The sequence below is a fragment of the Neofelis nebulosa genome, chromosome 2, assembly GCF_028018385.1.
Source record: "Neofelis nebulosa isolate mNeoNeb1 chromosome 2, mNeoNeb1.pri, whole genome shotgun sequence".
Lineage (NCBI taxonomy): Eukaryota > Metazoa > Chordata > Mammalia > Carnivora > Felidae > Neofelis > Neofelis nebulosa.
The window spans coordinates 171,955,172-171,982,679 of record NC_080783.1 but is presented as its reverse complement, the minus strand read 5'-3'; the positions used below and the strand labels follow the sequence as shown (position 1 = coordinate 171,982,679).

Genomic DNA, 27,508 nt, shown 5'->3' with positions numbered 1-27,508 from the left:
TGGTCATTTTCCCCCTAAGCTGAGTTTCTTCTCCCCCTGCCCCATCCTTCTATGTCCGTTTTCCATAAGTTGTGCCATTAATTCTCTCATTAGCTAGTGGAATGATATTTATTTATTAAGAACATACTTAGCATACTCCCAAGGAGCAAGTTAAAGCTCAGCTAACAGCTGCAGTTTCTGGTTGGGAGGCAAAATACGCGGAGGAATGCATACGGAGAGTTTCTTTGTATGTTATAATTTCGTATTAAAAAACTATTAAACTTTATGCTGGATGAGGGAGAGAAGAAAAAAAAATCCCAGTGCAAAAACAAGTTATGAACCTAGGAGCACAGTTTCTGAATGTTTATTTTGTCAGATACACAGCTGACATGATTAGTTCTAATGGGGTGGTGATCCTCATTGAATTGCAGATCCGCGTGAGTGACTGAAATACCGCAGGGACCTAAATAAGTCGTGCATACGGTATTACTTAGGCTGCATCCTTTAGCCAAGTTGAAGGCTTCTTTTTCTGTCCCTTCTCAACACGCACATGCATGCACACACACGTGCACATGCACATGCACACAGGCACACCGTGTATGCATTTATGTCTTCCAGAAACTCCACATAGAGCACTAATTACCTATCCAGAACAACGCTGACTTGCCTTTGCTGACTTCTCCCCCTTGCCCTCTGCCACCCAAGCACACCCCAACCCCCTACCTCCACTCTCCCCTGCAGATAATGGTGTATCAGATCAGTCTGCTTTGCTGCTGCATAAGACCCAGATCAATTTATTGACTCTGTCAGAGTGGCTGTTACAGTAATTGTTACAAGAGAAGAATGGAAAGTGAGAACACATCCACATGAAAAATAAAAATGACGTTTTGTTCTTTCCTGTCCCCCTTTGCTTTTTTTTTCTTTTTTTTTTCCTTTTCTTTCTTTCTTTTTTCTTTTTTGCCTCATAGATCTTTATGTGTTTACACAGCAGAGAGCACTTTACTTAAATTAATCAGCCCCTTCTACATTATTAATTGTGACAGTTAGGGTGCTACATGACAGGAAGAGTATTATGGGAAAGCATTGATCTCATTCAGATGGTGTGGACCTGAGCAGGTTTGGTATTCCTTCCCTTATCTCGCTGCTTTGGGGTCCCATCAACTCACATTTCCCTGATTGACAACACAGAACGCCTCCCATCAATACAATTGATTTTGTTGAAAAAGGACAGGGAACATTTTTCAGCTGGAGATAGATGAATTACCGTGATGGCAAAAGAGAACATTTCAGAAATCTTTCAGTTTAGAAATCCAAATTGGGAACTAAAGTACTATTATCATCCCAAACACACGCCTAATTTTTATCCTCACAAAAATAATAGTACGAGAGGAAACTTACTACCAGTGAAAAATAGAGGTAGTTGAGGCCAACCATAAACCTGAAGATATAATAGCTATTTTTTAAAGGCTATCTGCTGATTTTTTGTGGGAAAATTTTTGGCTAAGTGCACATCTTTGAAAGACATTTCATTAAAGTTCAACTTTCATGGCTTATACCTGTAGACCCTAACATAAATCCTAGGTGAATGGACAAAAGTGAGTGGGTGTCATTTGTGACCTGGAAATAAAAGGTCAACCATTGGATTTATAGCTTTTTTAGTGAAAAGAACATAAAGATTCCTGCCAACTGGAGTCAATCCATATTTTAATGTTTCCTAGTTAAGATTATAAAATCAAGGGATTAGGATCATGCTGTTCAGTGAAGGTCAAAAATTAAATGTGGTGGGCTAAGTGTCATTCCCATGGGGCAGAAGTTAATATTTCAAAAACCATTTCTACCACTGGCAGTCAAGAAATGAATTGTCCATGGTCATTAACCAAGGTAAGGGGAATCCCACTATCATTACTACATTTAATGATAATTATTACACTAATCAACTATATTGTTAAATTACTCTGCTGTTCTCCTATAATGTCCCTGAACAGTGATAGTGGATTGATTGCTATCAAATAATTCGCATATGCAGTTGTGAACAAGTCAGGATGGAAGATCATGTATGAAGGCTTCCCTGTGGGAAAAGAAGTTGTGGCTATTTTATGGATATAAGAGTGACAACATAGAATCTTATGCTGCATATAACACTCTTCTAAGACCGAGAATCTGTGACATTGCAGACCCGTTATTAAGTATGATTCACCAGAACAGAAAGTTTTAAATACAAAACATGAAATGCATTTCTTTTTATCATGTGTAACTTTTCTATTTCACATTTTTGCATGTGCTGCTACCCTGTCTGCCTTTTTTTTTTTCTTTTTAGGAAAAAAAAATTCATTTGTGACATCATTTCCTTGAAACCTCACATTTTTAGAAGTCTGGGCTCCATCCACTTTGGGTTTTTATTAAGCAAGAAGAAAAGTTATTTGAATATCTTGAGAGAATGACTCAGACACCTATACCCCATACCATTTTCAAATCCGTTTTAAGATGCCAGTATCTTTTGAAGTCATAGAAATATAGCATATGGAAGCTGGTAATTTCCTTAAAGATGATCTACTCTAGATGCCCTCATTTTCCAGATACAACTTTAAGTGCATTTTGGAATAAAGTGTGTATCATTGTGATCAAACGGCACCTCCAAATAAGAGACCCAAAGCCCAGGGAGGTGGAAATACTTCCAAGGGCACATGGCCAATCAGAGGCAAAGTGGAACTGAGATGCAGGGTATCTGACACCAGGGAGGAAAGGGACTGGTAGTTTAACATGTGCCTTAGGAAATGGGTACATGGTTCCTCTGTTACAAAGGTGTTTTGTAAAAGCCCAATATCCGTTAAACTGACCCAAGTGCGTTGGAATCCTCAGGAACAAAAAAGCACGCGGTTCACAAGTCTACCTCACGGAATGTGTCTTCATAGACCGCCGTGTGTGTGTGTATTGTGCGTACGTGGGTGAGGGTGGGTGGGCATTAAACCTGCATTTCTGTCTGTGCTCCTGGATTGCTTTTGCTTGCACATTTTTCTAACTTTTGTCCTTCACAGTATAGACAGAGGTTAAAATTCCCATCTACCTTCACAGGCAAACACTTTAAAGTGCTTCCGCGGGAGGCAGAGTAGGGAGGACCTTTGATTTAAAGTTCAACATTTACATTTGTAATTTTGACTAATTTCTGTGCTCGCATTAATTAAATTGAAATTGTTTAATTAGAATAAAAGTAAAATTGATCATTAGGATTAATTTAACCTGATAGGCTTTGTGTGCCTTTCTAGACAAATATTATGAAATATAGAGATAATGAAGCAGTGAGAGGTATAATTTCACATCTTATAATGATTTTAATATCTGCCAGTTGTTCTCTCTGGTATCTGGATAGCTCTGAATGTTGCTATTTGTTACATCATTACCATCCAGCGAGGGCCATGCTGTATCTCACAGTTGGCCTCTTCCCAAATATTTTTTCCTGTTGAAGTCTAAAGATGTACCAGGTTCTCTTCACCCCACCCTCCTAAACACATCACTCTTCCCCTTTCCCAACCCCCACCATCTTCCAGGAAGGCTGTTCCGCCTGGCTCTTCCCCTGGGCCTTGCATCACAATGACCTTTGTAGACCAAGAACTGTGGCTTGCTCTCTGTTTCTTAAAGAAAACTGTAGAAGAATAAGGCTACTCCTTTACCAGCGTCCATTCAAAGCATTGGATATGCATCAAAACATGGATTCAGCATCCATTCAAAAACATTACCTTTGCATCCACCTACAGACACACTAATGAATGTACAGCTTTTTGAACTATCAGGTCAGCTATCAAATTATTTCATCTTCAAATCAATTAAGGTCCACATTGGTTAATTAAATCCTCAGGAAAATCTGCACACCATCTTGAGTTTAAAATTCCTGCCATCCACCATGTTGCCAGAGTAACTTAAAACACACACACACACACACACACACACACACACACACACACCAGTGACATTAGCAATTGTGCTTAATTTGTTTCCTATAGAGACCTTGAACAGCAGATTGCCAAGGGCAGTGTAGAGTGAGTCAAAATTAGATACTTATAAAAAAGGAAAAAGAAACAAAAAACTAGGCAAAAGAAAGAGCATGATTCTCAGTAATCTGTGGTTGACTGACCGATGAGATTAGTGGAGACTGTCTCAGATGCAAATTATCATCTTTCTGCAAATTGGCCAGTCTTTCCTGGCCACCGTCTGAAAAAACTCTCAAGGCTGTAAGCCCAGGTTCCACTCAGTCACCATAAGTAAACCGCCACCCGAAAGGACACTACTTTTGCCATCCATGTCTTCAGACTATGATTCCACTTTTATTCGTGTGCTTATCCAAAAGAAGAAACTTCTTATTTTCATAGCAAAGAGTTTAATTTAGAAGCTTACTCACATTTAATGTGGTTTTAGAAAATCCTTAATGTTTCTCAGCATTCAACCTAGTCTAAGTTCAGGAGATTGAGGGAAAAGAGTATGTGGCTAGCATACTCATGGTATTACCGTATTTATTCAAGAAAAACGACTACCCATCATTGTACTAGGCCAAGCAGAGCAGTGGCCTGGCATATAAAGATGAGGTTTCTGTCTTCCCCATGTCAGAAAAGAATACCATAAAAAAAAAAAAAAAAAAAAAAGCATCGGTTCTGCATAGTCTAGTTAAGACACACAGCACTTTCATATATTATTTCATTTTATTCTCACAACCACATGCCAGGAAGGTGGTCTTAATTCTTTTTTCACAAGGCACAAACTGAGACACAGACTCATCGTGGACTCTTAGGCCATGCACCCTCAGCCAGGTAGATTCTTCTCTAACCACCACCTCCCCCCAGCAGCGCTTACCCTTGAACTATTGGACTCCTCACGTACCACTCTGCAGGGAGGCAGCTGCTGAAGCTGGGGACACCAGGACCTGCAGTGACACTGGATGTGCTCACCTGTCAAGAAAGGAGCATTCCAGTGTAAAGAGATGCTGTAAAGTAACCCTGAGGCCCTGCATCATTGGTGTATTACTCCTATACCTACTTTCTTGCTAGATAAATTCAGAGGGAAGTTGAGTGGCAGAGTGCATGGTGCTGTTTCTCTCGTTCTCTTTTCATTTCTGCCCGTGAAGACCATGGCTGCTTTCTCTGAACTCCCGGACTTAACCTTGACTCCACTGAGTCACGAAATCAGCTCTCTCCAGGTCGGTTCCATATGATAGCATTTAGAATCCCCACTTCAACTCCTCCTGGTTCCAAACCCAAAAGAGCTATTTCTTCCTCTCTAGTGTACCTTTATTGCCTGAAAAATCCCCGAGATCTTTTTGACCTGAAAAGCCCCTTCTGGGCTGGCACATTTATCTTCCTAACACTCTTTATCTTCATTTTCAAGGCAGAAAAACAGTTTAAGCAAACCCTAGTTTTTATATTTGAAGGGAATACACATGCATTGAGAATGCTGAAAATGATTGCCAAGAAATTCCAAGCCATGGCTATGGAATTCTAGAACATACATCTAGAATCTGTTACTTAGTTTTTAACTGGAACGTTAACTTGAAAGCCTTATAGAGAAAATTAAGAGGATACAGTTAGTTCTCCCAGCCCCTGTCTTGTTGTCTTTCTTTCTCTCTTTCTTTGACTTTATAACAGATCCGAGGAAACTTTTAATACTCACTAACGCTGTGCTGCCCAGTCTCAGAGTCTGAAATGCCTGAGAAAGCAGTACAGATTCCAACTGTAAAACATTCCTTCACCAAGCCTTGGAAACTGGTGCACTGAGGCTGGCAGAGCTCAGAGGGAGCACATGTAAATGAGGCTCACTTATAAACTCCTGAGGAGTGTTTTATTTAGTTCAAACCTGAACTTGAACTCATAAACATGTTCCTGAAGAACAACACCGAGAGGCTGATGGAGTACAACGGGAAGCCATATTTTAGCCCAGACAATTCACTTCTCTAAAAGAAAGAAAAATCTTCTATTTTTTTTAACTCAGTGCCTTTAAGATAGCTAAAGTGGTATTAGCTGCAAGATTTTTGTGATTGCAGAATCCAGCAAAAGTTAGTAGGTATCACTTGAAACTACCACCATTCATGCAAAATGAACGATAGGATCTCCTATCTGTATAGTGATTTAGCAAGAAAAAAAAGGATATTTAGAGAGCCAATGAACACAGGAGCGCCTAGGTGGCTCAGTTGGTTGGGTGACCGACTTCGGCTGGCAGTTTGTGAGTTCAAGCCCCGCGTTGGGCTCTGTGCTGACAGCTCAGAGCCTGGAGTCTGCTTCGGATTCTGTGTTTCCCCCTCTCTCTGCCCCTCCCCTGCTCACGCTCTGTGTCTCTCTGTCTCTCAATAATAAATAAATGTTAAAAAAAAAAAAAAGTTAAAAAGCCAATGAACATAGAACAGTCCGATGTGTAATTGGTTTCATTAAAATATAATAAAATGATAGTGGAATGTACAGCTGTTCTTGATTAGCACTGTGTGCATAAGTTGTGGGTTTGTTCCTGAGTGTCAGTTACTGGACGAGCCCTACCAGGTAGAATTTATCTGAACACAAAGTAGGTGATTTTGTTTCCATGGCTTGATTGTATAAACACATGCTTAAATCTGTCTTCAGTAATCTTTGCTTGGGAGATCTCCACCCTCTCTAAAGTCATGACTAAAAAGATAAAAATGAATCCAATTTTTCTATGTTAGTGTAATATTACCTCTCTCTAAGAAGCATAGACTCCTGACAGGGAAGCCAGGTAGCACTGCCAGTCATATATATCATGTCTATGTCCAAGCCATTGAAAAGACCCTTCACACAGAGTATTAACGTTGTGGGACTTTGTTCAACACTCCCCCACCTCCCACCCCAGCCCCACCAAGAGGCTTCCCACTCACCTCCCTGAGAAATATTCAGGAAGAATCGAATTGTTTGTAGTAATGAATATTGCTCAGTTGTAAATTTAATCTACAAATTTAGAAAGAAATAAATCTGAACATAAAAAGCATTTGCTGTTTCAGCATTAAAAAAAAAAAAAAAGTACTGTCATTTGAAACTGCCAACTCCCCCATGTGGGTTTGTTTTGCAAGTCACGTCTTAACAAAGACAAGTTGTGTTGCCATAAAACCCTAAATCCCACCACATTTTCAGAAGGAGGAGGAAAGCATTGTTCACTGATCCCTGGTGTGTGCTTTCGGGGATACCACATGGAGCTTTGACTGGGCTCGGGGAAACCATTCCATTTCTATCGAGGGTAGTTGGCCCAGAGGAAGCCTTGACCCCACCCCATGCCATCCAGATCCCAGCAACGCCTCCCGTGATGATGCTGCTTGCTCTTGGGGCCGGTATTTCAAAGTCATTTAGGCCAGTATTTCAGTTTTGTCTTTTTATGTTTGTTATTTCCTGCCCCAAATGCTGAGATAACTGGTATACCCAGGCCCGTTTTGCAGATAAGTTAAGTTGGACCCCCTAAGTCACAGAGGCTAGAAGTTAAGTCTCTGGCATTTTCCATGGCCAAGCTCACTCCAGCCTCAATGAGGGACATGAGCAGTTTTACCCCAGCATCCCATCCACACTGTGAATGAGGAAAAGATAAGTCCTGGAACCAGTGAAATCGAAACGCAGGCGTTCCTGGAAGGTAAAGAAAGTTTAGGAATGGGATTTTTGTGAGTACGATCAGAGCGGCCTCCTTGTGTGCCAAAGTCCCAGGGCAACCAGCGACCGGAGTGGGGGGGCTCCCGATTCACAGTCCTGTGAGTGAGGAGGTGTATCTCCCCAGCCCCTCTTTCCTCGTGAATCAGAGAACTAAGATGCCCCAGCCTCCTCCACCTTCTGTCCCAAATCTGCTTCTGAGCCTCGTTTCTTTGGCTCACTCCAGAAGCCCTCCACTCCAGCTGCCAGGCGGGGTGGTCGTGGTTGCAGCTGACTGAGCTCTTCTTCGAGGCCTTTCTTAATCCAGTGAATGGAGTAGGAAGGACTGTTGGTTTGTGTGGACTTTGGGAGAGGAAGGGGTCTGCCCTCATTCCTGTGGGGGGCTCAAACCCAGGTGGAGAGGGAGAGAAAGAGACTGGCTGGAGGGGTGGGAAGGGGGCCAGAAACGGGGCTGGAAAGGACAGGAGGAAGGAGCCTGGACAGTGAACGGAGGGCGCTTAAAAGGGGTGGGAAGCAAAGACCTGTGATCTGGGCCTTCGCAGTTGGTGCCAGCTGGGGTGGAAAGGTGCAAAGGTGGCAGATGCCATCCAGTGCCTAAAAGGGGCTTCTTGGCTGAAAAGGTTAGTTTGGGAATTCGTTCCTGGCAAAGAACCAGATCCTCTGTCATCCTATTGCGGGATAGCTCTGCGAGAATTTTTGTAATAACTGGACTACTTTTCGCTTTAATGTTATTTTTCCCCTTTCCAGACTTTCTCTACCTGCACAATCCCAACACCAAATCTACATGATAGATGCACTGTGAACCTGAGCGGTGTTTGGGAAGGTCTTTTCCGCTCTGGGGGAAGAGCAGGAGCAGAGAAGCACTGGGTGGAATGATTATTACAATGTGGCCACGCTCTGCTGAGCTCTGACCTCCACTCCCACGCCTCTCTTTTTAAACAAGAAAGGTTACCTCCCCCGGCCACCATTGGGCCAGCCCCAAGTGTGACTGTCTGTGCTTGTTAGACAACAGGCATTTAATTAAAGTTGGAATCTGATGTGTAGAAAACATACATTTTTTTCATTTCATAGCTCCCTAGGAAATCATATTCTCTCTGCCTTCCCTACTGTACTCAACTCTCTCTGCCACCAAAAAACAAAAAACAAAACAAAACAAAACAAAAAAAAAAAAAAAGAAGAAGAAAAGAAAAGGAAAAAAAAAGACTAGAGGAAAGATGATCTTAAAACTGAAAATCAAAAATCACGAAAGGGTAGCTTGCCTTCTCTATTTTTGCCTTTGGGGCAGACATTAGCCAATAATAAAGCCTGTATTGTATCTTCAAACCCGAGCCAGTTTTTTAATGGCAAACTTCCCACATGCAAAAGGGTTTGTCCCATTTCAGGGCATTAAAACACAACGTTTAATGAATCTGTAACTAAAATCTTTCATCTTTCCTCTGTGCGGTAAAAGGGCTTGCCTTAATGCTTTCTGATATTGGGTTGGACTTCGTAGACTCAAAAAAAGAAAGAAAGAATGAAAGAATGGAAGGAAGGAAGGAAGGAAGGAAGGAAGGAAGGAAGGAAGGAAGGAAGGAAGGAGAAAGGAAGGAAGGAAGGAAGGAAGGAAGGAAGGAAGGAAGGAAGGAGAAAAAAAGAAAGAAAGAAACAAACAAACAAACAAAAAGAAAGAAAGAAAGAAAAAGAAAGGAAGGAAGGAAGAAAAGAGAAAGAAAGAAAGAGAGAGGAAGGAAGGAAGGAAGGAAAGAGAAAGAAAGAAAGAAAGAAAGAAAGAAAGAGAAAGAGAGGAAGGAAGGAAGGAAGGAAGGGAGGAAGAAAAGAGAAAAAGGAAGGAAGGAAGGAAGGAAGGAAGGAAGGAAGGAAGGAAGGAAGGAAGGAAGGAAGGAAAGAAAAAAGAGAAAAGAACAAACTGTAAACACCAGGCCCTCCTGAAAATAAACCGCGAAGCGCCCTTGTCACTGCGTTTCCGAGGCAGAGCCATCCATCCGGGCACTGTCTGGGCTCCACCCAGAAAATCCGGCGGTGCTAACCCAGCCAAACAGATAGGAACTCTGGACGATTTCATCGGGTCGTTGTCCCCTTAATCTCCACGCTGCACCTCAGATCTCAAGCAGCTTCCGTGGCGCGGGCTCACTTTAATGGATAGAATCTATTTTTCATGAAAAAGCAGGAAATAAGCTGTCTCTTTCATAAAAAGATTTACAAAATGTAATCATTGTTGAAATATTCCCTTTGAACTGCCGTGTCCACGGGGGTCTCCGGCTCCCAGAGTCGTGCTTCATTAGAACCCCCTCACAAGCGGCTCCAGAAGGCAGGTACACTGGTGGTGCCCGGCTTTGATGTCTTGAATGAATGAAAGAAAAGCACAATAAAAAAGAGCTGTTGATCAAGCATAAAATACTCTTTAAGCTGACAGAATAGCAGCGTTAACACACCCTAAGCTGCTTTTAGTTTTTCCCTTTTTTCCTCACATTTTCCTGTGCTTTGTGTACAGTGGGGGTTTGTATTTTATAAGAAGTCTCTGATCTATGTAGTATGCCGTTCGCTAACAAAAACCAAAATAGGATTGTTTCTGTCCCACTTGGTTGCCTGACTACTCCCTCCCTCCCCGCCTCCCCTCTCCCCCGCTCACCCCCAACTTCCAAGGCGTGCAGTTGAGCCTTGCAAGGCAAGGGCCCAAATGCCTTTCATAAACTTGAGCCAATTCCTTTTGTGTGGTTGGTTTCGCTGTTCTGATTTTAATACCGCAATTAAAGACAGATTTTTATTTTCTCAAGAACTTTCTCTTGCAACTGGGGAAATGGAACTGATGCAGCTGCTACTTTTAACTAAGAAATTATATCATTAAATGAGAGAAAAACGCCTTGTCGGGCCATGACTTTCCAAGGGAACCAGTCCTCCTTGCATCTCACGTGGACCTTAGGGCCTGTCCACATGCTACAGTTAGAGAATCCAGTTACCCTGGCGTTCTGGTTTTCTGTGCTTGCCTCTGTCCAGGCATTAGCTCATCTAATCCCCATAAAAACTGATAAAGTTGTTATCTCCATTTCATGGAGTCTAAAACCAAGATTGGGGAATGCTAACTCGCCTAAGATGATTTAACTAGTACATAATGGTGCGTACTAGTTAAATGATGAGGTTCTGCTAACTCGGCCTCCAGGGCCCCAGCTCTACCACAATGCGGACCAGCCCTCCAGGAAGTCCGCAGAGCAAATGTGAGTGGGCCCGAGTGCCGTTGTTAATTCAGAAGTCTTTGGTTTCGTGAGGTAAAAGATTCCTCAGATGAAAATGTAAAGGGGGGGGGGGGCAAAAACAAAAACAAAAAACATTACTTGATGGTGAGGCAAACACTAGGGCAAGTTGGAATACAGCGAAAGATTTAGACTTTGGAACAACGGTCGGAATAACTGGATTGTGTACGTACTCTCAAGGTTTGGAGGTGCCGGATGGCTCATTGGGTAAAAAGATTAGTGTTTTCCCGTCTTGAGGTTTGAACCAAACAGAGGTCTTGGCCGGGAGCAGCATGGTCACTCTCCAGGGAGCGGTGGTTTGGACAACTCCTCTGTACTTGTAGTAAGTAGGCAGCAGTCCATGTTACAAAACTATTGCACATGCTACTGACGCAGTTGGCCACAGTTGGTCCCACTGCAGCAGCTCTTTAGTCAGAAATGCCTGGGGCGGCGTGTGGAGACCTGTTCCTCTCTCTCAGGAGAGTGCCTGTCATTTGGGGAGGCATGGCCATGTGACGTGAGCACGGATATGGCACAGCCATGCTAGAAGTCATCCATCTAAATGCCCTGTTGGGGTAACTGATACCAGGCTTCCAGAACCTCTAAGATAGCTCGCCCCTTCCTTCCTTCCTTCCTTCCTTCCTTCCTTCCTTCCTTCCTTCCTTCCTTCCTTCCTTCTTTCCTTGACAGTATTTAGTAAGTGCCTACTCTGTGCCAGCCACTGGGCAAGACACTGGGGATGCCGCACTCAAGAATGTATCCATTTTCTTGGGGAGAAAACAGGTAATTAAAGCTCAGTGACTATGACAGAGGTAAACCCCGGGACGAAAGGCCTCGAGAAAGACCCCTTGGAAGAAGGGATGCTAATCTGAGAACGCAAGAGCTAGCAAGTGTTAGCCAAGCCAAGGAGAGGGGGACAGCCCGTGCCAAGGCCCAGCAGGGAGAAAGCATTTGGCTTTGGGGGATCTGGAAGAAGTTTGACACAGCACAAGTGTTGAGTACAAGCAGCGAAAAGATAAGGCCACAAAGGTAAGTGGGGCCAATCACGGCCCATTAATGTTTTAACAGTTTCCTGTACAATAAACAAGTCTTGGTTTAGCGTTATTGAAAACAGGTTTTCTTTAATTAACAAAATCAGACAAGAAAAATGACGGCAGGGATCAAAGCCCATGGCTGGCGATACCAATAACTGACACCTGTGTACAGCATGGCACCTTTTTCAGAAGAAACCAGTGTGAAAATCTGCCTTCCTCTCCTGTAATGCAGAATGGCCCTCACGGCAACCCTCTGGGGGCCCCAGGACAGAGACCAGCTTACTTCAAATCCCACAGCTAGTTAAGGGAAAAAGTAGGACTCAATCCTGGGTCCCTGGGACATTGGATGCTCAGCCTCATCCGTTGATATTAAGTTGATAAAGATCCTACTGTGAGAACAGCAATGAAAGCTATAGAAGGCTGCAATTCAGTGCCTTCTTTCTGCACAACGTCTCGAGGAGTCTCCCCCCAGAGCCTAGTGTACATAGCACCGAGCACACATTAGGCCCCTAGTGCTTGTGGATTGAGGGAAGAAGTGCTCCAAAATGGTGTCTACTGATGTGAGAAACTCAGAAGGTGGTCCATTTCTGTTGTCTTGAAAGGGGGCGGGGGAGCTACCGGGCTTTTGGCTGATTTGCCGAGGGCAACTCATTTGGGCTAAACTTGGGCTTTTTGCTCCTCCAAACAAGAGCAGGAAGCCAAAAATGACTAACTGGATGAGTGTGACCCCGCAGAGATACAGCACTTCCTCAAGAGAAGAGTCAAAATGGTGACCACAACTCATGTGGTCCTGGTTGGTAGCGTCCTCTTTGGGGCTGATGAACAGGCGGGCCTGCCCGCGGGGCGGGGACAGAGGCCCCCCTGTATCCGCATGTCTCCTTTTTATGTGTGTGAATGTCCTTAAATAACCCACCTTGTGTGGAGAAGAAAACGAGGCGTCACACCCAGTTCTGGATTCCACATTAACAGCCTCCTTCCGCAGCGTTCAACTTTGCCCTTGAGGCCTTTTGTTTAACTTTTTAATTTGAAAAACAGATTCTGCTGCGTCACAGTCTGTTCCACCCTCCCCATCCACACCCCCTGCACCCTCCCTTTTTTTGTTGTTTTTTTTTTTTTTTGGTTAAAGTAAAATATTAGCTATCTCAAAGAGACTTGTATTTCCTTTTGTTGTTAAGATATACATCCTGCCCTCTTAGTGAGAAGAGTCTATAAAAGGCCTTTAAAAAAAAGTTGTTATTCACATTAGAATGTTTGTCGTTCACTAAGGAGTTGAGTCTTCTTCAACCATGTCTCGGGCCACCTCATGACCAAAGTTTGGAAGAGTTTCCTAATTGCTCCCCGTGGGGCATAAGGAAGGAGAGAGCCTGGCACTGCCAGAGGGTGCCAACTGCTATTTCAGCCTTCCTGTTTAGGATGCAGCCGGATAGATATTGTTTATGGCTCATAAAACCTGACTACTGTGAGTATTCCAGAATCCCAGCAGAATGGGATTCCAACTTTCATGGAGCTGTAAATTAAGGGGCGGGAAGTGTGATAAAACTCCTTAGAGAACGCTGAAAAAAAAAATTTTTTTTTTTCGCGCTGCAATGGTTAAATGAAATTTTATAAGCACATTCGGCGTGGAGCTGTTTTGCATTACATGAGTTGAATACCTTAGAGACGCCACATCTGCAGGCACTTTATTAAATCCTTAGTCAGCACTTTCCAACCTGATGAGATTACTTCTTCATTTGACTGGAGAAAAGGAAAGCTGAGCTCCGGTCCTGGACTGCAGGTTTCTTTTGATGTTTCACCTTGAACACTGAGAAAGGACAATTACCCCCCCACCCCCACCCCCCAGCACATCCCAAACTGTAGAAATTGTGAGTGTAGCAGGGTAATTTTACTTAACTAGCGCCTCTGTGGGAGTTGTGGATTTACAGACCTCCAAAACAACTAGAGCTGAAAGTCCCTGAGGAAAAAATAGATCAAAGCTCTGTGTTTACTTCCTTAATGTAAATGTATCAAGATAACATCATCCTATATTGTATTGTAATATTGGAACTCGCTGCAGATAAGGGACAGAGAGATTCCTTTGTAGTCCATCTGGATACAGTAGGTTAGATTAAGGGCATATAAAGTATGAAGGCAGAAACCATATAAAATATAAGCTTGCATCAGTACATATCTGAAGACCATTTTTTGACTCTCCATCAATGAACTTTGTTTAGTGTGGCACCATTTTCCTGGTGATTTTTTGCTACCCAACCCCAACAATTTAACAACCTCAGACTGTTTTTTATATTTTGCTTGTACGACCCAAGAAGAAAATGCGCAGAGTCATTCTTCAAGTGATATTTTGAAACTGGCACTGCTTGCGTAATAGATTTGCTAACAAAATATCACAAGAGAAAAGCAGGCTTTTCCACACAGTCTTGTCCATTTGATGTTAGTAGTAGTTCATGGAAGTTTCTAAAAATCAGGCGGCTTATACATGTGCAGTTATAACATTCCTCATAAAGGAATTAGGAATGTCTCAGTTACAAACAGATCATGAGAAAACAATTCAGTGAAATGGATACGTTTTTTGATTATGATTATAACTGTTTATCTGCTATCTCTGCAAAGGAATGATTTAATCAAAAAGACCTCATTTCCGCCCCCCCCCCCCCCCCCCCGCCCAAAAAGAACTTCAAAAACCAAAAAAATAACAAAAAACAAATTCCCTGTATGGCTCCCCTAAAGGATTGACTTCCCATTTGGGGAAAGCCTTGGTCAAGTAGCTGGGTTCATTGTCATGAAGATTAGTGTGATGTTGAAATAAGTACTAATGGTCAAATTACAGGAGTGAAAAAGTTTAAGAATAGGTTTTGGTTTGGGCCTGAAAGGGTTAATTAAGTTTTTTTCACGGGTTATTAAAGACCCCCAACCCATGTCTTCAGGAGTCATATTGACACCACACCACAGGGCAACTCGCTTCTCTATTGACATGTTGCTGGTCAGAACACAATAGCCTTCTGTGTCTGAAAATCATTGCTAAAATCATCTCAAGGAAAAAAAAAAAAAGTTTGAAAGCTCTAACGTTAGACAAAAGCCCAAGAGCTGCAGTGCGCAGCTCAAAAACCCGGAGTCAGCAACTTCTATTGATTAAAAACTAACCTTTAAAGTAACTCTGAGAGTGTGTGGTTAGCATTTAAATTTAAACATGTCATGAGTTGATTTGTGTTACTGAATACCAACTCAGAAGGAGTAACATTCACATCACATTTTTTTTTTCTAATTCCCTTAAGCAGCTAAAGTATTTCATGAAATGTCAATAGGGCAAAAAGAAAAAGTGGGGGGGGGGGGCAATGCTAGGCCTTGTAGTTTTCTTTCCCATGCAAATATTCACACACACACACCCCCCCACCAAAGAAAAGTATGGAGAGTGAAACACAATAATTAGTCCTTTGTCTAACTTTCCCAAGTGCCAGAGAAAGACAGATTAATTAAATATACAACAGTGTTGGTTTTTGGAGTGGGGGTCTTGCTTGCTGCGTAGGTCATAAATTAGGCAGAATAAATACTTCAATGTGTTTGCAGTGGGCCTGCTACGTCAGAGCCACTGGAAGGTTGGTGGGAGGAGAACGGAGGGTTTCTTGCTAATGATAGTCACGTCTGGGTCTGTCTGGTTGCTCTTAGCAACCAGACATGATGTAACACCAGGATGAACTTGAACTTGGGGGACTTGAAAAGAGAACAATAGACCAGAGCAATCAATAAAGCCTATTTCAGTGAAGGATTACAGAGCTGCTCTGGGGTAACCTTGTCGGCAAGGCACACACTGAATAGTAAGATGTGTGAAGAAACTTTTTTTTTTTTTTTTTTTTTTTTTTTTTTGCTTTTGCTTTGCTTTTTAAGAGAAGTGCAGAGGCATTGCAGATTTTTGTAGCACTCTGAGGTTGTGTCCAGAAACCGTGGTATGGAAAACTGCTCCCCCTGCTGACTCCCTGGGTCCCCGATGTTTGCTTCAAGAGCTACTATGCAGTGTCAGAATGAAGAAGGCTGGGATTTCACAACTGACTTAGAAAGTGTGAGAACAGAAAATCTGTAAGCGTGATTTGACGCACCCAAACTTTGAGACTGTTTTGTTGACGAGAGAATGCAGCTGCAGCGTGAGTCCATCAGCTACTAGGAGAGACCTACTAAAAATACAGTTTGGGGGCTTGCCTGCCCTCTCTTCTCTTCCCCCCTCTTCTTCCTTTTGTCCAGTTGGATTTAGGCCGTGTATTTGCCAGGATGATTTCCTTTCGGGACACAAGAGGCTATATTGTGTTCCCTCAAAGCATGTGGTCAAAGAAGAACATCGAAAAGTACCCAGGATGAGTCGTTTTACGGTTTAGGCTTAGGTGTTTCGAGTCCTCTGGAAATCAAAGGTAGCTTGTGTGACCAGGAAATCTCATACCCACCTCCATGTAGCTATCACTTTGCCATTTATCCCTGGTATCAGAGTCCTTAATTCACCTAATTGAATCTCCTGGGCACCGATGAACCTCCATTGGACTGAATCAACTCAAATGTACCCCCTTTCTGAGAGTGCCAACTCAGTGATTTTCACAGGCATTCATTGTTGCTGGAAGTTGATGATTTTGCTGTGAATGATGATGAATATGGTGAACTTGGCAGGGTATCACCAGAGAAAAGTTGGCGAAAGCCACGTGCTTCTCTATTTCACTTGAGAAACTGACTCTGATATTAGACCATAACTGGTCACTTTGTGTAGGCAACAGAGAAAGAAACTCCAGCATATAAAGTGATGTATCACCAGACTGTTGTCCAAAGCTCATCACCTGAGGATTTTTGGAAAGGTAACTGGTAACAGGGCCCAGCAGGCATATGGAAGGCTCTAAATAAATGCTGAACGAGCAAAAGCATGAACACAGGCTATGCAGTGGCCTCGTTTTTGTCATTTGGACATCATGGCAGCTAATAGGGTGCGGTCTTGATATCACTTGATTGTTATCTGTCATTTTTGAAAATATTATTTTAGAAATAGTGACCTGAAAGCATTTTGTGTCATAAAATCCACCTCATGCACATATAAGGAGACGGGGTATAAAAGAGGTGCAGTGACTTGCCTAAATACGCAGGGCTCTTGGTATGCCACTTTTTCTAATTCACCTCCACTTATTTTTGTATCACTATTGACCATCTGTACCTGTTCAAAGAATGTCACAATACCATCTTCAGTGCCTACATCTCATTGAAAAGGAGATGTGCTAGAACTACCCTGGGATCCAGCTATCGCACTACTGGGTATTTACCCAAAATGTACAAAAACTTGCGTCAAAGGGATACATGCGCCCCTATGTTTATAGCAGAATTATTTACAATAGCCAAAATATAGGAGCAGCCCAACTGTCCATCGCTTGATGAATGGATGAAGAATGTGTGTATATGTGTGCGCACACACACACACACACACACACACACACTGAAATACTGTTCAGCCATAAAAAAGAATGAAATCTTCCATTTGCAATGACATGGATGGAGCTAGAAAGTATAATGCTAAGTGAAATAAGTGAGAGACAGTACTATATGATTTCACTCGTGTGTGGAATTTAAGAAACAAAGCAAACAAGCAAAGGGGGGGAAAAAGAGACAAACCCAGAAACAAACTCTGAACTAGAGAATAAACTGATAGTTACCAGAGGGGAGGTGGGTAGGAATGGAAGAAATAGGTGACGGGGATTAAGGAGTGCACCTGTCATGATGAGTACCAGGTGATTAAAATAAAACGTAAATAACTAAAAAGAGGGAATATTAAAAAAAAAAAAAAAAAGATGTGAAAATCATCAAAATAGACCTTGATCAGCCCGGGAAACCTCTCCCCTCACCCATTGTCCATTCATTGAACACTTTTTTGTTGACAGCCTTCTACTCCAGGCACTTCTGGGCACTGAAGACTCAGTGCCAGGTGATTGAGCTCCATGCCCTCCTGTAGACTGCCATATATATGACACACAAATACTTTATTTTTAAGACACATTCAGAATGTTGGCAAACCTCAATGAAGACATTGAGTTGTGTTTTTTTTTATTTTTTTTTTAACGTTTATTTATTTTGGAGACAGAGAGAGACAGAGCATGAACGGGGGAGGGTCAGAGAGAGAGGGAGACACAGAATCTGGAACAGGCTCCAGGCTCTGAGCTGTCAGCACAGAGCCTGACGCGGGGCTCGAAATCACGGACCGCGAGATCATGACCTGAGCCGAAGTCAGCCGCTTAACCGACTGAGCCACCCAGGCGCCCCGACATTGAGTTTTAACATCAGAGGAATAAGATCAGCTTCAGTGACTCAATATTTACTACTGTTTGTCGATCCTCTACTTCCCCAGAAAATTCCGCCCCCCTTCCTCCCCTTCATTCCTGATACAGATCCCAATTTCTTGGTTGGAAGGGCAACTTCTAAAATATGTTACTTTCCAAATTGTACCTCTAATCACTCTCTTCCTTTTGTCTTCCAGTCCTGGTACCTGGGATAAAAGTCGCAGCGTCCCACCATCCACCAGACAGACCACCTGACCCCTTCTCAACTCTGTAACATGGACGCATCCTCAACCCAGCGCGGTTACAACTTCACTGTCAGTGGAAGGGGAGAATCAAATCAACTTGTACATGGAAACAGCGAGCATTATGGTCAAACAGCAAAGGCCATAACCTTTTGGGATTTTTTTTTTAAATACTTTAGGGACTGTTGTAATTTTCTCATATGGTGCTGGAAATGGTTGGGCTTTGTAACACGTGGAGTGTTCCCGTGGTAGCGTGAGCATTAGGTGATGTGGCTAGCGGAGGTCTACCCTTGCTCACTGACTTCCCGTTGTAACACACTTTCCTTACGGAGCCTGGCTGTTTCACAGTATTTCATGAATTTACCCACACAGGTGTGAGCCTCCTTGAGTCATCGGGAGGCACATGGAGAACTAAATCTTTTGTAGTAGCTGAGATCTGCAATATATAACTTACGGGACAGTCAAAGGGCAATGTTTTTCTGTAACATATTGGAGAAAGAAAATGCAGTTATGTTCCTTTTTTATTTTTTCTTTTAGTTTGGTTTTGGTTCAGCAGTCAGCAGTTAAATATATAACATGGCCCACAAGGACAGTGAATCCACTCACGTTGCAGAACAATTCCGAAATGACAAACTACTACTACTATTCAGTTTTTTAAAAGTTGTGAAATGCTGCACTTACATTTAAAAAAAAAAACATTTTTTCAACAATTTCAACAATGACACACAAATTCACGTGGAAATGGGGAAGATGGTCTGTTTTGACAGAAACTGACAGGAATCAATCAAAACAATCGAATTTTGAAATGAGTAAAGTGCAATTTCATTGGATAGCTAAATATCTTTGTAAGATAGAGATTGTTGAAAATTCTATTTTTGTTTTTCAAGTCCTTCCACCCCAGGACTCTAAATTATTGGGGTAAAAAAACAGCCTTGCAAGAAAAAGGGGAGCTATTTTTGCTTTTTATGTTTTTTATTGTTAAACTTGTATCCCTTTAAAAACTGAAGGAAAATTAAAAAAAAAAAAAACAAAAAACAAATCTAATGGTGCTTTTACCACGATATGTTAACTACATTAAATGCTAATTAATTATTTTCTGTTATCAAAGCACATAACTAAAATGAAATCATGGTATCTGTTAATTTTATAAGCTAGAAGTCACTATAATGGATTATGCCAATTCTGAAAATTTTTACATGTATCCAGCAACATAGGATTTATCAGTTATCAGACACTTCATTGTACCAGAGATTGTCCAGAACTTTTAAAGACCTTTGCGCCCCTGAACTGGGCTATGGGAAAATAATAATAATAATAATGATGATGATGATGATAAAACCAATACTGACACAAATGCTGGTGCCCATTCAGATCAAGGGTACCTGTTAGGGAAAAAAAAAAAGTTTGCACCCCCAAATGTCCTGTATCTTATGTAAACACACACACACACACACACACACGCACACACAAACACACACACAAAGAAAACAACAAAAAAACATACAAAAAAAAGTGCAAGTGATTTTTCTACCAGACAGCGAAGCACCCCTTTGCTTCCCATGCAACTTCAAGAAGGTTTCCTATACTATACATATATATACGTTCTGGTTGGCACGCCCTGCTGATCAGAGAAAGTCTCTGCATGTTCTAGTGTTAGTAACTAATTTTTATATAGTTAATGTAGGATAAAGTAGAGTGCATTAAGACACAATATTGTAATCCCTACTCTAGGCACTTGCCTTTAAACTATGTTTTTCAGCCCTTCAGAAGGGTTCTACTACTGTCCTATACAATCAAGTAACTGAAATTCTTGGGAAGACACTTTGCTCCTCATCTTTCCCCCGAAACAATGTTGTTTTGTTTTGTTTTTTTTCCTTAATTTGCACGAAAACAAAAATTCCATATCAATGTGCCTTGCCCTGGATAGCGATTATTTGTGGAATTGTTGCACATATGCTCCTCTATTGAAAGGGGTTTTTCCCTAGTCAAGCATTTGGAGACACTTTTTGTAAATGTGACTTTTATGTCAGCCATCGTCAGTTTCAACATCTAGAACTAAATAGAAAGTTAGTTGTTCCGCAGATAGGAGTAGTCTTTATTGTCCTCTGTGGTCAGTGGCAGTGCTATTCTGAGATCTGTAGATGGCTTAGAATATCAGTATTTTGGATGTTGCTGCATTTTACAATTTATTTGGAGTCTTCCTTTATTTTCCCCCCAGATATATGAAAATATGCAATACCTGCTTATATCGTGTAGAAAAGCTTAGCGATTATTAATTTTTCTTTTATTTTTTTTATTTGACCAAAGTCGGTGCTGCACTTGACGCAGTGTGTTTTAGGTGTTTGTCTTTGTACTTTTTTTGTGATTTTTGAATGCACGTGCGCAGGAAGGGCTCCTCTTAGAGAAGCAGTCAAACTGTGAAGCACTAAGCTGACCCTGCTTCAAGCAATTTTGTTTTTACAACTGTTCCTTTCACAAGCAAGCCTTAAAAAAAAAAAAAAGACAACTTCCTTTTTCTTCAGCTCCCACACCCCATTTTTCTTAGCAGACCGCAGTCAATCCACATTCAATAAAAAGGATATAATGCCCATTTTTATATGCACGTTTTTAAACTTCCAAGTTCTGAAAATTGTTTACTGGTTATCTCTATTTAAGGAAAAAAAAATAAAATAAAACATTTTGGATTTTCATATGTGTCTGATAAGTGGTTGAATAGTCGTTTGACGCTCTTGTGTGGTGTGGTTGTCAGTATATGGTGTCACTTCCTATAGCCAGCCAGCATAATTCGCCTTCCCCGATAGCACTTAGCTGGGCATTACTTTCTTATGACATATGTGCACTAAAAAAAAGAAAAAAGAAAAAAAAAAAAAGAAAAAAAATAGCAGCTTTCAGTGCTTCACAGTGAAGGGAAAAAAAGCCTAGACAAACATTTTGTCAGAACCTTTGCTATAAGCCAAGGTATTACCAGTAAATTGGTTGTATATACAATAAAATTGCACCCTTTTTTTAAAACAAAACAAACTAAGCAATAGTTTGGGCAGTTTTAGTTGTTTCTAGTGAGCATGTTGTAGTCATGACTGCAAAGAGAGAGGATAAACTGCCCGCTCAGAAGATATGTAATTTGTATTGTTGTATAGTTTTATTGATTACACTGATTTATTCTACCCTATTTTATAACGCAGGACTTTTGTAATGTTGTTTAAATGAGGAAACATTTCTGTCAAATTAGCCTAGTGAAATTTCTGATTGTCCATTATAAAGGCAGCGTTCATAGAATTGCTTTTCTTTCTTTCCCGCCCCCCGCCCTCCTCCCCCCCTCGGGAACTGGATTTAAGTTTAAAACTTTCCTGTTTCCTTTTTTTTTTTTGTAAGTATTTAAATACAGTTATTTTTTTTTCTCTCAATGGTATAGCATATTCCTATGCTTGAGAAGTATAGGTCTACTGAAAAACCATTGTAAATGGACGTTACAGGTATGCTGTATTTTTGAAGGTATTTTGTTGTATTCAGTTTGATGAAGCTAAAATTAGGGAACTCTGAACAGATTTGCAGGAAAAAAAAATGTTTTAAAGGCTTTAAAACATTAAGGAGGCAGTCTAGGGTGATAACGAACAGGGGTTAAGTATTAAATACACTAAGTTACATTTTTGTTCATGTTTCATTGTCCAGAAAGCAGCAGGAAACTAGTTCAGTTGTGATCAAGCAGGAAAAAAGAAACACCAACAAGCTGAGTGTTTACCTTTTAGATGAAAGCCAAGCGAAGATGTTTGAGGAAGACTTTGCTACCTGGGGTGTGTAGACTGACAGGCTGAGGGCTGGCCCAGTGGAAAGGCCCCGCCCTTGATTCTGAGACACATTTGAATTTTTTCTCTCCCATCAAATGGCATTAACAATATTGGCGAAGAGAAGTCCCTCAAATCACTCTCCACGTTTTTTTCTTTGGGAACTGAAGTCAGAGGCACAAACACTAAATCTGATCATTTTTCTATATGCTTTTTTTTTTTTTTCCTGGCCCATCCCCTGCCACTAAAATGCTCCTTTTCTGATCATTCACTGGCAGAGGCCCTCTCCCTAATGCCACTCTATCCATCCCAGAGCCTTTCACTTTGCTTTGAGGTTCAGGCAAACTTTTCTGTTTCTTCACATCCTGGCATGGCCTCTATTGGTGTCAGCTCCTCCCCGCCCCCACCCCTGCAAGCCCACGACAACAAGAAAGTACACTTCCCCAAGCTTGCATCCTTCATTCTCTGACAGCCCAAGTGTAAGGGAACCCCGACTTTCCAGAGTCATGGTGTTCATTCAGCCCACAGCAATATGCAAAACCCATCCCTCAAAAAGCTTGTCTTTTACTTTTCAAACCCTTATCCCCCTACACCTTGAATTCTGTAGTTACAGCATCATCAAGTATTTACAAAATCTGGATTAAGAAAAACATTTTTTCCCTTGTGATTTTTTTTGGGGGGGTGGGAGGGGAGGGATTTCTAAGAATGTCGTTTAATGTACTTTGCATCATGTCTCTGGAAATATCTTTTTGTCCATAATGGTGGTGGTCTCTCTCTCTCTCTCTCTGTCTCTCTCCCATATTTCTTTCTTTCCTTCTATCTTTCTGTCAGGTTTTTTTTTTTTTTTTTTCCCGGTAGCAGGCCTCCATAGAACAAATTCAAAACACCACTGGCATGATAGTGTAAGGAGAGCTTCAGTGGCGCCTCACCCCCCACCCCACAACCCCGAGATCTGTCCCAGGACAGTCTCGTCTCAGAAAGCTGCACTGCCCACAGGCAGGGCTTTCATTCAAATCGGCTTCCGAGGCCAATTTCGTCCTGAAGTCAATGCATGTATTTACTGTCTGACGGTAAACCCGCTCTGCCTTCTCCACGTCCAAGGCTGTGCATTTGCCTAATTAGTGTCGCGTATGTTTTCCTTTTATTTTTTTCCAATAAAAAAGCAGTGGGATGAAAATTGCTTTGATAGATAGCAGGTAACATTGAAGCTGTTCCATAGCACTTAACTGTAGTGAATACTGTGTCACCAATTCTGAAATCAATTTAATGTTTAATGCAAATCCATTACATGGTGCTATAACAGGCTGACAAAATGATTTACACCAATGTGACAACTTGGGCTCAATTCACTCTGCTTTCCAACAGTGTAAATGCATAGCAGTGTTTATCTGCATGAGAACTATGCACTAATCTATCTGAAGAAAAAAAAAACTATATCAACTTTGGTATCTACTTTCCGTTTACTTCAATCCTTGCCTTTTTGGTCATTGTTATAATGCCAGCTTTAGGACAGAAAGAATTATAAGAAAACCAGCATAATACCTGATATATTAAAATGTAGTGCCTGTGAAATCTGTATTATATTGCTCTTCTGAAGTAAGATTTTTCTACACCGGTAGCCTTTGCTGTCAGTCAGGACCTTCTGGTATAGGTGATGTAAAATAACCGTACAATATTAATGCATGCTATTCCATAATGCTTAGTGAACTGTATGAATATTACTCAAAGTTATGTTAGTCTTTTTTTTTTTTTCTGACTTGGTTCTTGTCAGCTAGGTTTAAGGTATTTCACTGAGAACGCAAATTCTGTCTTTCTTGATTTCGGCTGTTTTCAGTATTTTGGAGGTATACATTTACTTAAATTCAGTATTACTTGTGTTTTTGTTTTCGTTTTTGTTTTTTGTTTTCTTCTTCCTAGGGGACAAGCATGGGTGGTTGATTTCAGAAATCAGTCCCTGGCAAGACTTTTGTCTCAAAACGACCATTTGTATTTCAAGAACTGTGCTACGAAGACACTCTGAGAACATTTCCAAGTGAGGGACATTTTCCTTGACCCTCGACTGAAGCTATGCCGACCCTGGAGCATTTTCTTAATGGACAATGTTCAGCCAGGTACCCATGCTTGATCCGTCTTCACACCAGACTTCCTCATATGAAAAGAAAAAAAAAATTGAAAAAAATCTTTAAGAAATCACATGGCTATTTAGTTTCATGCACAGTTGCAATATTTTCTTCAGAAATAAAACTCTGTACAAACTTTGGGCCCGATTCATAAGAAAAAGAAGTTTGCTATTAACACGGGATTTTTTTTAAATATACTTTTTTTTGGGTCTAAATTTGAAACTACTTGCTTCCCAAATTGAATGTTTCATCTCACCTTTCCCCCGCCCTAAACCAGCACCCATCTGCCTCTTCTGCCCAAAAGGGTCACATAACCAGATGAAGGGAATGGGGAGATGGGGTGTAGATGCCGGAAATGCTCAGGAAGATAGGGGACCACCTGCAGTTGAGCTCCAGAACGGGGAGGCCGCAGCATGCGGGGGCAGGACCTCGCCTGTGTGCCAGGCATCGTGAGTTTCACATGTGGGCTCCTTATGCGTTTTAATTCAAAAAACACAATTTCCCAAGTGTGTCCACAGGACCACAGGACTGTATGGTGGGAGTGCCCCCTCTAATCCAACCAGAGCACCTGCAGGGGGAGAGGAAACACTCACCAGGTCACGCCCGGTGAACTTTTGTATCTGCACAGTGCTTTTAAGGGCAAATAGCTGCCCAATGAACTGGGCTATTTTTCCTGCTGTTTTCTGCTCGACTTCTCAAAATGACAGAAGCTTTTCCCCCCTTTATTCTATTTGTGTTATTCTTATTTTCAATTTTTTATTTTTTATTTTATTTTTATTTTTTTAGTACTAGTCTATACATCAGCATGTGTTTTGTTTTGTTTTGTTTTGTTTTCTTTTGTTTTAACATCTCAATCGAAGGTCACAAGGCCGCTGGCTATGTTGGGGTGGAGGTTTGAGAGAGCGGTTGGCTCCATTTTTTTCTCCCTGGTCTCAGACCAGCCTGTCTGCACTGTGAAGGCATTTGGTAGAGTCACCACTGAGATACTAACTCAGCCTAGAGCTGGAGCTTTGTCAGGTTCTAGGAGGGCCTTAGTAAAGACTTTCAAAGGCAAACACGTGATTCTCCTTCCCTACACCCTTGACCTCTTAATGCAGAACAAAGTTCTCTGGGGACCTTTCCCACCACCCTTGGAAATCTGTCCACTCAAGATACCTCGGTTTTTTGGTGTTTTTTTTTTTTTTTCATTTAAAATTGTTGGGGGGTAGGGGACCGAACACTTCCAGAGATGAAAAGAGATCCGTTGTGAAACTAAACACCCCCCCGTGTTAATAACTTGGTTTGACATTTGTTTTTATGAGCCGGGCCCCCTGTGCCTCTAGTATACTTGTATTGACTCTCATAGCTACCCTTTTAGTTTTACTGTGTTCTGTGAAAATTTGTAATTGGTTGAGAATCACTGTGGGCGTCCATTCTTATTCAACTAAATCTCCACAGGTTTTTTGAGCTGGTGTGGATTAGTTTAACTCTTGTATTCAACCATTAGTGCTACCACCTTCTCACATTACAATACAATTACTGGAAGCAAGTACTGCATTTCCTATGCAACAAAAAAGGAAAAATAAAAAATTGCTAATGCTATGGAAGCTGTGTCCTCATTTGCTTTCAATCACACCTGGGTGCTTGTGTGAGTAACGGGGAAGAGTGGGGAAGAGTATGGACGGGTCTTTCTGCACCGGGGAGTTTGCATTATCCTGGATAAATGGCGAGCACATCGCGCCCTCCACAGAGGTCTGATGGGCACTGTTGGTTTTCTCACCTGCTTAGACAAATGCAGGGTTTACCTCGTGCTCCCTCTGTGCCTGATACTCTTCTAAGTGCTTTAGATATTGTATCAGTGAGGGCCCAGTCAGGAATCAGGAATAGGGTCTGGTAGGTGTTCCAAGAGGGGGCTCTGCGGTAGCCTACAGAGAAATAATTGTAGGATTATAGCCACCAGCCCTGGAGCTGGGGACACAAAAAGGAAAAGTTGGGCTAGCGGAACCTAGGCATTCCAAGGAGGAAATCCACGCAGCCAGTACTTGGGTCTTTACTGAGAGGGGGCGCCATGAAGGTGGGGCGCACCGCATGCATGGTCACAGACTCCTGCGGGGACGTGGGGTGGCTGGTGCTAGGATCGCTGAGGGGGAAGCAACCAACAGTATCAGTACTTCTGAGGAGGCGAGGCACGGTGGGTGCTGGGAGAGCTGAAAGGAGGTGGAGGCTCTTGGCGAATGCCTCCTCTGCTGCTGTCACATGTGGGCTGGAGCTGAAACTGGAAAGAAATCCCCTCTCTCCCTTCCCTCGTATTCTAAGACTTCGCCAATGTCTCTGGCTTGATCTAAGCCTTGCCATCTGGGAAGAGAGTACGGAAAAGGTAGGAAGGAAACTACCAGCGCCCCCCCCCCCCAAAACAGAGTATAGAGAGGTGAGCTTGCAGACCAGACACAGAAAGTGCACAAGCAGCACGTATATCTCAATCCATTTAATCCTCACAGACACCTCAAAGACAGACCACTGTTTTCATCCCCATTTACAGATGGGGAAACTAAGGCAGAAAGAGATTCAATAAGTCATCCAAGGTCATACAACAACTAAGTAGCAGGTGGGATTCAAATCCAAGAAGTCAGCTTCCAACTTCCATCCCATAGTCACTACAATATATCAACTCAACTATTTAATAAAAATTATTCGAGTACCCATTATGTGCCAGAGACTATGCCAGGGGCTAGGGACAGTAAGTAAATAAAAACTGAGGAACTGTTCTTATAAAGTATACAGTCTAGTGGGCAAAATAAGCATTATCCAAACAAACATAACAACAAAGGTAAGCTTGTAGTTGTGACGAGGTTCATAAAGGATATACAGTGCTGTGAAAGCCCATCGAGATGTAGTAGGACAGATGTTAACTGGCAAAGGGGGCAGGCAGGAAGAAGAATGCTCTGGGCAGAGGGAACAGCATGCGCAAACAGCCTGTGGTAGATGGAGTTTGGCACCTTTGAGGGAGGGAAGGATGGCCCATTTGGATGAAGAGAAGAAAAGGAGAGGAAATATGTTAGAAGATGAAGCCTGACATTTAAGTCAAGATATGGCAAGGCCTTCCAGGCATATTAGGGACTTTTGTCCTATCCCCTGAGAGCATCCTAAAACACGTGTCAGTCAGATTAGGCTAGATCTATGCTGGGATGCAAACAAGTCCAGAACCTCAGTGGCTTACAACAGTAAAGATTTGCATC

At 41.9% G+C, this 27,508-nt stretch overlaps 1 protein-coding gene across 10 annotated transcripts in view; it reads left to right on the top strand.

The window, feature by feature from the left end:
• NFIA (nuclear factor I A) overlaps positions 1-25,874 on the top strand; it is a 576,975-nt gene extending 551,101 nt beyond the window's left edge. For all 10 annotated transcript variants that reach the window (XM_058717200.1, XM_058717202.1, XM_058717201.1 and 7 more), the window contains one exon: positions 18,347-25,874. In XM_058717200.1, the coding sequence (XP_058573183.1) occupies positions 18,347-18,364 (18 nt within the window). In that variant the 3' untranslated portion in view covers positions 18,365-25,874. The remainder of the gene's footprint in view (positions 1-18,346) is intronic.
• Positions 25,875-27,508: the final 1,634 nt, after the last annotated feature.